At 37.7% G+C, this 12,468-nt stretch overlaps 1 protein-coding gene and 1 pseudogene across 1 annotated transcript in view; one reads left to right on the top strand and one right to left on the bottom strand.

The window, feature by feature from the left end:
• The first annotated feature begins 4 nt into the window (after positions 1–4).
• LOC107103358 lies at positions 5–3,127 on the top strand (annotated as a pseudogene).
• A 941-nt stretch (positions 3,128–4,068) lies between these two features.
• The window catches only part of LOC107103359 (interferon-induced very large GTPase 1-like), a 42,997-nt gene continuing 34,597 nt past the window's right edge, over positions 4,069–12,468 (bottom strand). Inside the window, exon 4 of the mRNA XM_015403032.1 lies at positions 4,069–4,074. Coding sequence (XP_015258518.1) covers positions 4,069–4,074 — 6 coding nt within the window. The remainder of the gene's footprint in view (positions 4,075–12,468) is intronic.

A 12,468-nucleotide genomic window follows, 5' to 3' on the forward strand; every position in this document is an offset into this window, starting at 1 on the left:
GCACATGTTTAGAGAAATGGGACAGATCTATGAAGCCCATAAATCTCTGGAGAAACCAGCAGAGGGCCAACAGGCTGAATGGACTAAATACCCTGAACTGGCTGCAGATCTGATGATAAAAGGACACCCAATGGAGCTGATGGATGGTGATGCAGGCCATGTGCCTTTGATATGGATCTCTAGTCTTATACAGGAGATCATCAAGAAGCTAGGTGACCAGAGAGTCTTTGTGCTGTCAGTGCTGGGCTTACAAAGCAGTGGAAAGTCAACAATGCTGAATGCCATGTTTGGACTCGAGTTTGCAGTGAGTGCTGGGAGGTGCACCAAGGGTGCTTACATGCAGCTGCTTAAGCTGTCAGAGGAAATCCAGAAAGACTACAGATTTGACTATATTCTAGTTGTGGACACTGAAGGACTACGTGCTCTTGAGTTAGCAGGCAATGCTACCCTTCATCACGATAATGAGCTTGCAACATTTGTAGTTGGTCTAGGAAACCTGACACTGATCAATATCTTTGGTGAGAATCCTGCTGATATGCAAGATATCTTACAGATTGTTGTGCAGGCTTTCATGAGGATGAAGAAAGTCAAGCTTTCTCCAAGTTGTGTGTTTGTTCATCAGAATGTCACAGATATTGCAGCAGCAGAGAAAAACATGGATGGAAAAAGACGCCTGCAGGAAAAACTAGATGCAATGACTCAGTTAGCTGCTGAAGAGGAAGGCTGTGCTTTTGAGTGCTTCAGTGATGTCATTTCATTTGATGTGCAAGAAGATGTTAAATACTTTGCTCAGTTATGGGAGGGAAGTCCACCAATGGCTCCTCCAAATCCAGGGTACAGTGAGGGTGTCCAAGAACTGAAGGCCTCCATTCTGTCTAAGGCCTCAAAGTCTGATGGCATTCTTCTCTCACATTTTGGTACTAAGATCCAGGACTTGTGGAACGCCTTGATGAATGAACACTTTGGTTTTAGCTTCAAAAATACTCTAGAAATTGCAGTCTATAGAGAACTGGAGGTGCAGTACGAAAACTGGACCTTGGCCTTGAGAAGTGAGATGCTGAATGTTGAAAACCAGCTTTTTCCCAAAATTGAAAAAGGTCAACTGGACGATGTTGAACTCACTGACCTTTCCAATCAAATGAGTAACAAATATGAAGAAGTGATGAAAAAGATGGCAGCTTATTTTAATGACAACAAAGACAAAGAAATGCTGGTTCAGTGGCAGGGTCGATTTGAGAACAAAATTAAAGGTTTTCATGAGGACATTGTGAGAGACATGGAAAGAAAATTGGATGAAGTAATCCAGCTGAAAAATGCCCGAACAAAGCTTGACGACAAAAAGACAACTTTTGAGAACAAGCTGCTGCAGCACAGCAAAGAGCTTGCTCACAAGTTAAAATGCCTTGAAAAATATGAAGAGGAATTAAAAGCAAAGTTTAATGCTGTTTGGAGTCACTGGGTTAAGGAACTAACCTCAGATACAAAACCTATTGAAAACATTAATTTGGAAACAGACCAGGTTGATGTCCTTTTAGATATTGGTGTTGAACCGAAGCTCATTGATGAATCAAAAAAAAATCAGAAATACAAAAACCTCTCTGAAATTGGTAATTATTCTGATTACATAACACCAAAGAAGAACTTAGCGGGTGCCATGGAGAGATTCAAAAGGTTTTTTGTATTTAAAGAGCAAGAAGATATCAGATTGCTCATTAAGGAGGTTGAAAAAAAATGTCTGGATGCCCTTAAGAGCAAACCTGTTACAACAAGAGGTTACACATCAACCTACTTATCAGACATGGCTCAAAGCATTATAAAACACATAAAAGCATTTGAATCTGGAAGGAAGTATGTATTCAAGAAGGAGTTCACAGTTGATTTTTCACTGTTTGTGTTTGGCATGGCAGAAAGTTGGCTCTTAAACTCCTACAAGACATACAAAGACAACAATGATGTTGAGACTTATTTAGAAAGCAAGAAAAATGAATATTACAGCATTTTCCAAAGCTTCTGCAAAGGAAGCTCTTCTGCTGTGTTGTTTGGAGAAATGATGTGTAAAAAACTCAAAGCCTCTGCTGTTGCAGCTGTCTGTAACAAGACTGGGGCTTATATAGCTGAAGAGATGAGGTGCAGGATCCCAGCATTCAATGGGAACAGAGTGAACTTAGAGAAACATTTCTTAAAGAGTATGGCAGAGAAGGAAGACTTTAACAGTTTCATCACCTACATCAAAGATCCAAGAAAGCAACTAGAGGCCTTTATTAAAGAAGAGGTGGAGAGATACTTGTCTACCATGGAGAACAGTGAAACTCAGAAAATTATCAGGAAAAATACAGAGGACATCAGGGGGGCCATAGGTCAGGCTTTGTTTGAGACCACAAAAGACGTCAAAAAGAAAGGAGGAGACATAGAGATGTGGGTGAAGGAGTTTTCCACTAAATTAGGGAAAAGCTTAACAATTGATTCTATTACTTGTCAAGACTTCAAGGATATAAACGACTTTGACTTTCTTAAAGAAGAGATGGAGAAAGGCCTTAATATAATCACAGAGGAAATGAGCAATCTCTCACTGATTGAGGTGAATAAATGCAGGCAGAGTCCTGAACAAATCCTCATTGATCAGTTGTGTAACTGCTGCTGGGAAATATGTCCTTTCTGTTCTACAGTTTGCACCAATACTGTAAAGGACCACAGTTCTGATAAGCACAGTGCTCTTTTTCATCGTCCCCGTGGAGTTAATGGTGTCCATTACACAGGAACAGATCAGCTGTCCACAGAATTCTGCACTACAGCTGTAGCAAGTGATGGAAGCTTTTACCCCGATGATTCAGACCGTACAGTTCTTTGGAAAGAGTATGCAACTGCTGGAGAAAGATTTGCTGCATGGAGCATCACACCTGATAACTCTATGCTGCCCTACTGGAAATGGTTTGTCTGTCACTTTCAAGAGAAACTGGAAGAATACTATAGGAAGAAATTCCATGGTAATGGAGAAATCCCTCAGCAGTGGACAATGTGTAGTAAGGAAGAGGCCATTAAGAGTCTAGATGCAATGTAAAATCTGGATGGAAAAAAATGTGTCCCTCAAGTCGGAGGTCTGCCTGTCAACATTAATGAGAAATACTGATGTAAGAGATGTTGCAAAATGAATAGAAAAGCATTTGGTACAAACTTCCTGATTCAATTGTTCTGTAAGTTAAGTAAAACTAAAATATCTTCAAGAAAACTTTTAAATATTTTTCCTTATATTAATCTTGTATATTGTTGTTGTTTTCCTTGATTGATATGAAGTATAATATTATATTAATATTGATGGTGGTTGTGTAAACATCTTGTCTTTTTATCTTGATGTAATGAACTTATCATGGAGAGTTATTTTATGCTTTAAAATTGGATTAATAAATCATAAAAAAAAAATATATTAATTTCAGTTGTTGAACAAAAAGATTTAATAATATTTAGGATTTAAATTCTTGAAAGATGTTATTTAATGAGCAACAAATGCTTTTTGTGTTTTTATGATTAATTTTAGGTTTAAAATCTGATGTTTTTTCAAGTGACATATTTTTCAATATTTGGTCTTTTCAACTCTTTTTTTCCTGGTCATGTTGAGCTGTGTTGGGTAAATCTATGTTTGGTTTTTTTCAGTGAATTTTAATTTGTAACAGAAAATGCTGATCAAAAATGTCAATAAATGCAATAATCAGACTATTATTTCATTTTACATCATTTATGATACTTAACAGTTGTTACAATATTAATACTCCTTGAACTTCTCAGCATATTGTCACATTACAAATGTAAAAATATTTTATTGGATATTTAAATGAAAAGATCACAACAAAGTGCTCTTCAGCTTACATTAAGAATACATTATTTTTTATATTAAATTAAAAAAAATCTAAAAAGTCTGGTGTGTAAAAATATTCAGCCCCATTTTCTGAGTGCAACCATTTGCATTTAGATGTTACCTGATAATTGGTAATAACTAAAGAGAGTTTACCTGTATGTAATCTAATCTCAGTACAAATACACCTGAATACCACTGCTCTTTGACAGCTGCACAGGTTAGTTCTGAGAACAAATGGGAGCAAAGAACATCATGACGTTTAAGGATCACACCAGATGAACAAAGTTGTGGAGATATTTAAAGCAGGTTTAGGCTATAAAAAGATTTTCCAAGCTCTGAACATCTCAGTAAATCAACTGGAAATGGAAAACATGTCACAACTGTAAATCTACAAAGATAAGACCATCCACCTAAACTTACTGGCTGTTCGGTTTCTGTTTTCTTTCATGTTTTTCTTTTCAATATCCAGTTTTGCTTTTCTTCTTGTTTCTTAGTTTTTATGGTTTAATTCTTAGTTTATTGTAGAATTTGTTTTTTTTTCTCAGTAACTGTCCTTGTCTTAGTTCTGTAATATTTTCCTTTTAGTTTTCAGTTTTGCTTTGCTCCTTGTTTTCTAGTGTTAGTGGTTTTATTTTTATTTTGCTGTGTTCTCTAGTTTATTCCTAGTTACTGTTTCAGTCTTGGTTCTGTTATGTTTGCTTGTGTTTAGTTTTACTTTTCCTCATGTTTTTTAGTCTTTGTGGTTTAATTATTATTTTGTTGTATTTTCTAATTATTGTCAGTCTTCCAGGTTTTTCATTTGTTGCCCTCTGCTTCCCTCTTGTGTTCTCCTTTTTCCCTAGCTCCTGTTTTGTTTCTGCTCTGTACTCACCTGTTTCCTATCTGCTCATTAGCCCCCTCTTTGTCTCTGTCTCCTTTAAAAGCTCTCTTTGTTCAGTTCCTCTTTGCTGGGTCCTTGTCTTACAGTACATGCTCTAACCTCGTCTCTCTGATCCCTCCTCCTTTAATTTTGATTCCCTGATGTCTCCATGGTTTTCTGGTTTGTTTTTGACTTCTCTTTTCATGTTTTGAATTTTTGACTCCTGGGGCCTGTTTCAGAAAGGAGGTTAAGTGAAAACTCTGAGTTTGTTAACCCTGAAATGAGGGAAACTCTAGGTTTTCTGTTTCAGAAAGGGAGGTAAGTTAAACCTGAGAAAGCAGAGTAAGTCAAGCCCGTTTCTGAAAGAGAGGTAACTTATACTCAGAGNTTAGGCTATAAAAAGATTTTCCAAGCTCTGAACATCTCAGTAAATCAACTGGAAATGGAAAACATATGGCACAACTGTAAATCTACAAAAACAAGGCCATCCACCTTAACTTACTGGCTGTTCGGTTTCTGTTTTTTTTTTCAGTATCCAGTTTTGCTTTTCTCATTGTTTCTTAGTTTTTATGGTTTAAATCTTAGTTTGTTGTGTTCTTTGTTTTTTTCTCAATAACTGTCCTAGTCTTAGTTCTGTTATATTTTCCTTTTAGTGTTCAATTTTGCTTTGCTCCTTGTTTTCTAGTGTTAGTGGTTTTATTTTTATTTTGCTGTGTTCTCTAGTTTATTCCTAGTTACTGTTTCAGTCTTGGTTGTGTTATGTTTTCTTGTGTTTAGTTTTACTTTTCTCAATGTTTTTTAGTCTTCGTGGTTTAATTATTATTTTGTTGTATTTTCTAGTTAGTCTTCCAGGTGTTTCATTTGTTGCCCTCTGCTTCACTCTTGTTCTCCTTTTTCCCTAGCTCCTGTTTTGTTTCTGCTCCCATGCCAACCTGTTTCCTATCTGCTCATTATCCCCTATTTTGTCTCTGTCTCCTTTATAAGCTCTCTCTGTTCAGTTCCTCTTTGCTGGGTCCTTGTCTTACAGTACATGCTCTAACCTCGTCTCTCTGATCCCTCCTCCTTTATTTTTGATTCCCTGATGTCTCCATGGTTTTCTGGTTTGTTTTTGACTTATCTTTTCATGTTTTGAATTTTTGACTCCTGGTTTCTTGTTTGTTTTTTTGAACTTTGTTTTTTTCAGTTCAGTCTTTATAAAATCAACCATAAATTCACCTCTGCCTGCCTGCCTCTGCTTTTTGGGCCTCAACCCACAAACAAATCCTGACACTGGCAGAAGAAGGAGAGCACTGATCAGAAATGCCACCACGATGCCGATGGTGTCTTTGGACAAACTGCAAAGATCCACAGCTCAGGTGGGGGAATCTGTCCATAGGATAGCTGTTAGTCATACACTGCGTGAATTGGGTCTTTATAGGAAAATGGAAAGAAAACAAAGAATGTACAAAGAAAATAATAACAAGTCCTGCTTGCAGTTTTCCAGAAGCCATGTTTCCGACAGCTAGAAAGATGCTTTGGTCAGGAGAGACCAAGTTTAAAGTTTTGATCCAACTGAAAAATGCTATGTGTGAAGGTGACAACCAACACTACATATCACTTTGAACACATTACCCCAACTAGCAGTATATTTTGAAATAATTTGTAAACTAAACTAATACAGTGAAATATTGGATGTATTCATGAATTAAAACAATAAGATGGTTGAGACCAAACAGCATGTGGGTTTAGGTTGCTCGGTAAAAGAACACATTGAAACACAATGTTAGACGTGATACTGATAGATTAATAACATCAGAACAATACTGGAAGGACTAAGGGCCAATCCAAATATACCCCCTAGCTCTACATTTCAGCCCTACTCCTAAATTTTGCATTTTCCTGAGAGGATGTCAGATGCTGATTTCTTGAGGAAGGACCAGAGACAATTTTACAGAAAACATGGAGGACAGGTATTCTACGGAGCGCCTCGCAGTCCTTTTTTTAAACTTTAGAACAAACAAAGCTGGTGGCATCGGTGTCCCTGGACAACAGAGGTAGGACGAGGCACCTTTCTGGAGCTTAGACAGGAGCATTGGGACACCAGAGCACCATTAGATTAAGGAGAACAACAGTAGCTGGGTAGATGAGGACCAGACTGAGGTAGAGCAGCGTCTTGCCTGTGCTAGATCAGAAGGAGCATAGCGATAGATCAAAGTAACCTGAGAGCACTTAAGCCGGATGAGAGGCTATGATTGGCTGGGAGGAGGACAGCGATACACTTTAGAGAAGTACGTCAGAGGTCCATTTCCCAAAGGAGGCTTAATAAAATCTCTAACTTGGTTTACCTTTAAATCAGGGGAACTCAGAATTTTCCATTTAACAATGCAAGATTACTCAACCTCTGTATCAAATTAGCCCTCCTTAAAGTTCCAATTACTGATTTAGTCAGGAGAGTTCTGTTGTAGTTCTGTGCGAACAATAAAAAGAAAACCAGTCAGTAGGTCGGTTAGACTCATTAGGAGTTAAAAACAAACATTACATGTCCTTTGAACAAGGATCCAATAAAAGAAGCAGCGCCAATAATTAGTAGAGAATTGAATATTTGTCAGGACAGTGTTCTCAGACTGCTTTGTACAAGTCCTTTCATATTTAGAATCTTTGAGTACTACCGTTTCACCTCACGATTCATTACATAAATCCACAACTTTATCCATCCTCAGATTAGCAGCAGTATACAGACTTCTTTAAAAGGCATTAAACAGAACCTGATATCATTGAGAGAAAATTGATGAGTGTGGAAACAGTCTTATAATAAAAAACTGTTCAGAGTTTATATTTACTCCGTAATTAAAGACAGAATAAAATGAGGAGGTACCCCATGAGATGATGCACAGGACAATGTTTTTATACTTCATTATCCCCTGCTGCTAGATGTGCTCCTCCCCCATGGGATTACACCTAAATAGAATACAATGATCCACTACCACTCCAGTAGCAAACTAGTTTTCCCTCATAATGTTGTTGTCAAAAAGGACTACGGCTGGTCATTTTGACATTTATTTGTTAGACTGAATATGTATTTCTGAAATCTAAAATACAATTCTACGAAATCAAAATGAAGATTTTATGACATTCTTCATTTATACAATATAGATTCTTGATGTCTAAAGAGGAATTTCAGATCTGCATATTTCTATTGTTAGTGGTCATATTTATTATTTTGACTTGAAATAAATGTTTCAGATTTCAGAAATACATATTAAGTGAAGTTGATATATGTCAAAACCGCCACATAGAATGTGACCATCCATCATCTCTGACGCATAGTCCATCAGGGTCACAGTGGGGCATATCTCCGACAGACTACGGGCGAGAGGCGGCGTACACCCAGGGCAGGTCGCCAGACAATTAAAGATATATAACAATGCACTCACACACACACTCAAGGATACATTAGAGAGTCATGTTTTTGGACTGAGAGAGGAAGCAAGTTCTTTAATGTCACAGCCACAACCAGTCCATGACTGGTTGCCGCAACATGATTTTACAGAAAAAGTTCATCAGTCAATGCTCCTCTCTATCCATGTGGCGCTGCTGTTAGTCAGCACCTCAGTTCTATCTGACAGCAGGAGGTGAGAGCAGAGCAGTGACAGCTCTCACTGCAGGGAATTCATGGCTGGCCTCACCCTAACCCTTCCTGTGCAGTTTTCATAGAGATACCAAGCAAATTCAGTGCCCTAACTGTGGACACCACACTGAGTCTGAATTCACCATGAGACAACATATATCCGGACACTTTCTGAACACCTAGAGCTCATATTGATAAACTGATTATTTAATAAATAAATCAAAACTATATAAGAAACCAACTGTCTACAGTCCTGGGCAGCCCTTTCATACAATGCTTATCCACACAGAGCTGCGGCACGCACAAACAAACTCACAGTGAGTCAAGGAGACCTGAGACCAAGGGTGAATCCTTCCCCAACATCCATCCAACCAGCCATCAGCTTTCAGAATAGAATTCAACTTTATTGTCATTCCATTGCCACAAGTACAGAGCAGAAGACCCAGGACACGCTGGAGAGACTATGTTTCTCGGCTGGCCTGGGAACGCATTGGGGTTCCTCCTGAGGGGCTAGAAGAAGTGGCTAGGGAGAGGGAAGTCTGGGCCTCCCTTCTTAGGCTGCTGCCCCCGCGACCCGACCCCGGATAAGAGGAGGAAAATGGATGGATGGATGGATATTCTGCCGACAGATTTCTGCATTTTAAATAAATTTATGCGTCAATAAACTGTTTCAGAGGAGCGATCACAGCGCTCTGTGTCATCTGCGATGTGTCTGTCTCACGGCCAGCTCCCAAGTTTGATTAATACTCTGTAATAAATACATGAATAAACTACAATCATACTCAGTCTTGCTTTATTTTAAATACGCAGAAGAGGTATTTAAACGTAGTAGAGGACATGCACCTGTATATAAAACCCGTGCCCTATAGTCCGGTGCGCCTTTTGTGTGTGTTAAATACAGTAATGGCACACATAACTGAGACTGCGTCTTTTAGTACGGTGCGCCTTATGGTCGTGAAAATACGGTACTATTATCTTGTATAAACATACCGTGACTCTAAAATAAAAGTTATTTATTTGTGACTTTGACTTCTATCTTGTGATTTATCTTAATTTTTTAACCTGTCAAGTTTTTTATTTTTAACATTACAATTTATATTTTTCCAAGCACACAACAGTTTAAAGCAAAGTTTAGTCTGAAAAGAATGTGCAGGAAGGATTAAAAAGCATGTTAACACGGTAATGTAGGCTTGAGTTCATTATCTGACGCATGCATATACACACCAGGAACCTGGAAACTTAAAAAATACTGAATTACAAAAAACATTTAATTTAATTTCATTGATATATATACAAAATGAATATTAGGAACTATATTTATCAAACATTATACTGGGCAAGTAAAAATTGTTTCTGGGCAAATGAAAAGAGAAAGTCACTCGCCCTCCAGGCAAGTGGTAAAAATCCTTAACGTCAACCCCTACATGCTATCACACATAACCATTTTTGATCCTTATTTCCCAAAGATATGGGAGGAGGAGAGGAGAGAAGAGATATTTAAGCTGCCCGAAATAATCTGTTCCCCCTCCATAACATGGGAAGAAATGTATTTACCTACAAGTCTAACTGTGTTTATTCCTCTCAACATCAACAACTAAACCTGTGGATTTGGTAGCATTTGTTCCTTATTAGCCAAAATTAAAGGAGGGGAACCATATATTTTAGTTGACNGGATGGATGGATGGATATTCTGCTGGCAGATTTCTGCATTTTAAGTAAATTTATGCGTCAATAAACTGTTTCAGAGGAGTGATCACAGCGCTCTGTGTCATCAGCGATGTGTCTGTCTCACGGCCAGCTCCCAAGTTTGATTAATACTTTGTAATAAATACATGAATAAAGCACAATCATACGCAGTCTTGCTCCGGCTATATTTTTAAATACGCAGAAGAGGTATTTAAACGTAGTAGAGGACATGTACCGGTATATAAAACCTGCGCCCTATAGTCCGGTGCGCCTTATGTGTGTGTTAAATACAGAAATGGCACACATAACTGAGACTGCGTCTTTTAGTATGGAGCGCCTTATGGTCGTGAAAATACGGTACTATTATCTTGTATAAACATACCGCGACTCTAAGATAAAAGTTATTCATTTGTGACATTGACTTCTATCTTGTGATTTATCTTAAGTTTTTAACCTGTCAAGTTTTTTATTTTTTTATTTTTAACATTACAATTTATATTTTTCCAAGCACACAACAGTTTAAAGCAAAGTTTAGTCTGAAAAGAATGTGCAGGAAGGATTGAAAAGCATGTTAACACGGTATTGTAGGCTTGAGTTCATTATCTGACGCATGCATATACACACCAGGAACTTGGAAACTTAAAAAATACTGAATTACAAAAAAACATTTAAAAAAAAACATGTTTCATTGATATATATACAAAATGAATATTAGGAACTATATTTCAAACAAACATCAAACATTATACTGGGCAAGTAAAAATTGTTTCTGGGCAAATGAAATGTGAAAGTCACTCGCCCTCCGGGCAAGTGGTAAAAATCCTTAACGTCAACCCCTACTTGCTATCACACATAACAATTTTTGATCCTTATTTATAAGATATGGGAGGAGGAGAGGAGAGAATAGATATTTAAGCTGCCTGAAATAATCTGTTCCCCTTCCATAACATGGGAAGAAATGTATTTACCTACAAGTCTAACTGTGTTTATTCCTCTCAACATCAACAACAAAACCTGTGGATTTGGTAGCATTTGTTCCTTATTAGCCAAAATTAAAGGAGGGGAACCATATATTTTAGTTGACTGAAATAACCCGTTCCCTTTGATGGTCTTTATGAAATGTATTATCTGTTTAAATATTTATCTAACAATTTAAACATATTCCAAAATGTTAGAAACAAAACCACTAGACTTCGTTTTCCAAGCTTAAAGTTTTTTTGCTTTTCATCCAGAAAGCTTTCTCAATTCAAAATGTCTGGACCAATGATACTCCAGACAAGGATTATATGGAGAGCTGAAACCCTGACTGGTGGATAGAAGGTGCTAGGAAATATCCAACAAGCTCCTTAGGAAATATCCCAAAGGACTTAAGGACAAGCTGCATCTGCAGAACTGTAAACATTGTTGTTAAAGTTTCCAACCAAACTAAAGATTTGCTAAAATTGATCCTGATCCAAATAACAGCCCTGGGTTAAAGCAGTTTTAACTTTTTTTAAATCCATTAACCCATATGCAGAGAGCTCACAAGAAAAAATCAGGGGTCAGTTTCAATAAGGAGGTTGTTGTCGGAAAAATTTGATTTCTCTTCTATTATATATTAATTTATCCTGTTTACTCACTATAAAAGTTTTCACTCAGTCTATTTCACCTTGAAGGCGAAACAATTCTCTGCGGGATGGTGTTTGTAGACCAGACATAACTTCTTCCCATAACAAACCAGATTCTTTCTCAAGGTTTATTCATAACATGTTACTGTTAACCAAAATGCCTGTAATTTGTTTTGACTCTGACTACTTTTCCATTGTTGTAAGTAAGGGGGAATGAACGCTGCTCAGGCAGAACAGGGCTGAATGCTGTGCCATAGGGGCTGTATGGTGAACTGTTCTCTCTTTGCAAAGATATGAATAAATGTGCCGACTGAGTGAAATCCATCGATCTCTGTTTATTTAACTAGAATGAATAGTTGAATACTTTTTTCCCATGACAAGGTCTTCTGATAACTCTTAAGTTTTCTAAACATGAAATATAGGAAACCGAGTTTTCTGTTTCAGAAAGAGTTTCTTAACCTCTGTTTTTGTCACCATGGTAACATTCTCCTCAGAGCTAACCTGGTCTGGAGCAGGTTTCGTCTAGTAAACTCGGAGCGTCCTCTGTCTCCCCTCTTCTTAGAGCCAATCACCTTGTTTTATTTCCTAATTTAGATCTTTGTTGTAGTTTTGTGTATTAAAAAAAAATCATTCACTAGATCCGTTAGACTCATTAGCTTTTAAAAACAAACATTTCATGGTCCTTGTTTGACGAGGATCTTCTTAAAGAATGGTCGGCATGTTGGGATCCAGAGGTTTGCCCTCCAGAGGGCAACGTGGATCCCTTCCTGTGGGCTTCTGTTACTGTTGGGATCCAGGGGTTTGCCCTCCAGAGGGCGACATGGATCCCTTTCTGTGGGTTTCTGTTTTTCCTGTTGGG

The sequence above is a fragment of the Cyprinodon variegatus genome, unplaced genomic scaffold, assembly GCF_000732505.1.
Source record: "Cyprinodon variegatus isolate N-32 unplaced genomic scaffold, C_variegatus-1.0 Scaffold1429, whole genome shotgun sequence".
Lineage (NCBI taxonomy): Eukaryota > Metazoa > Chordata > Actinopteri > Cyprinodontiformes > Cyprinodontidae > Cyprinodon > Cyprinodon variegatus.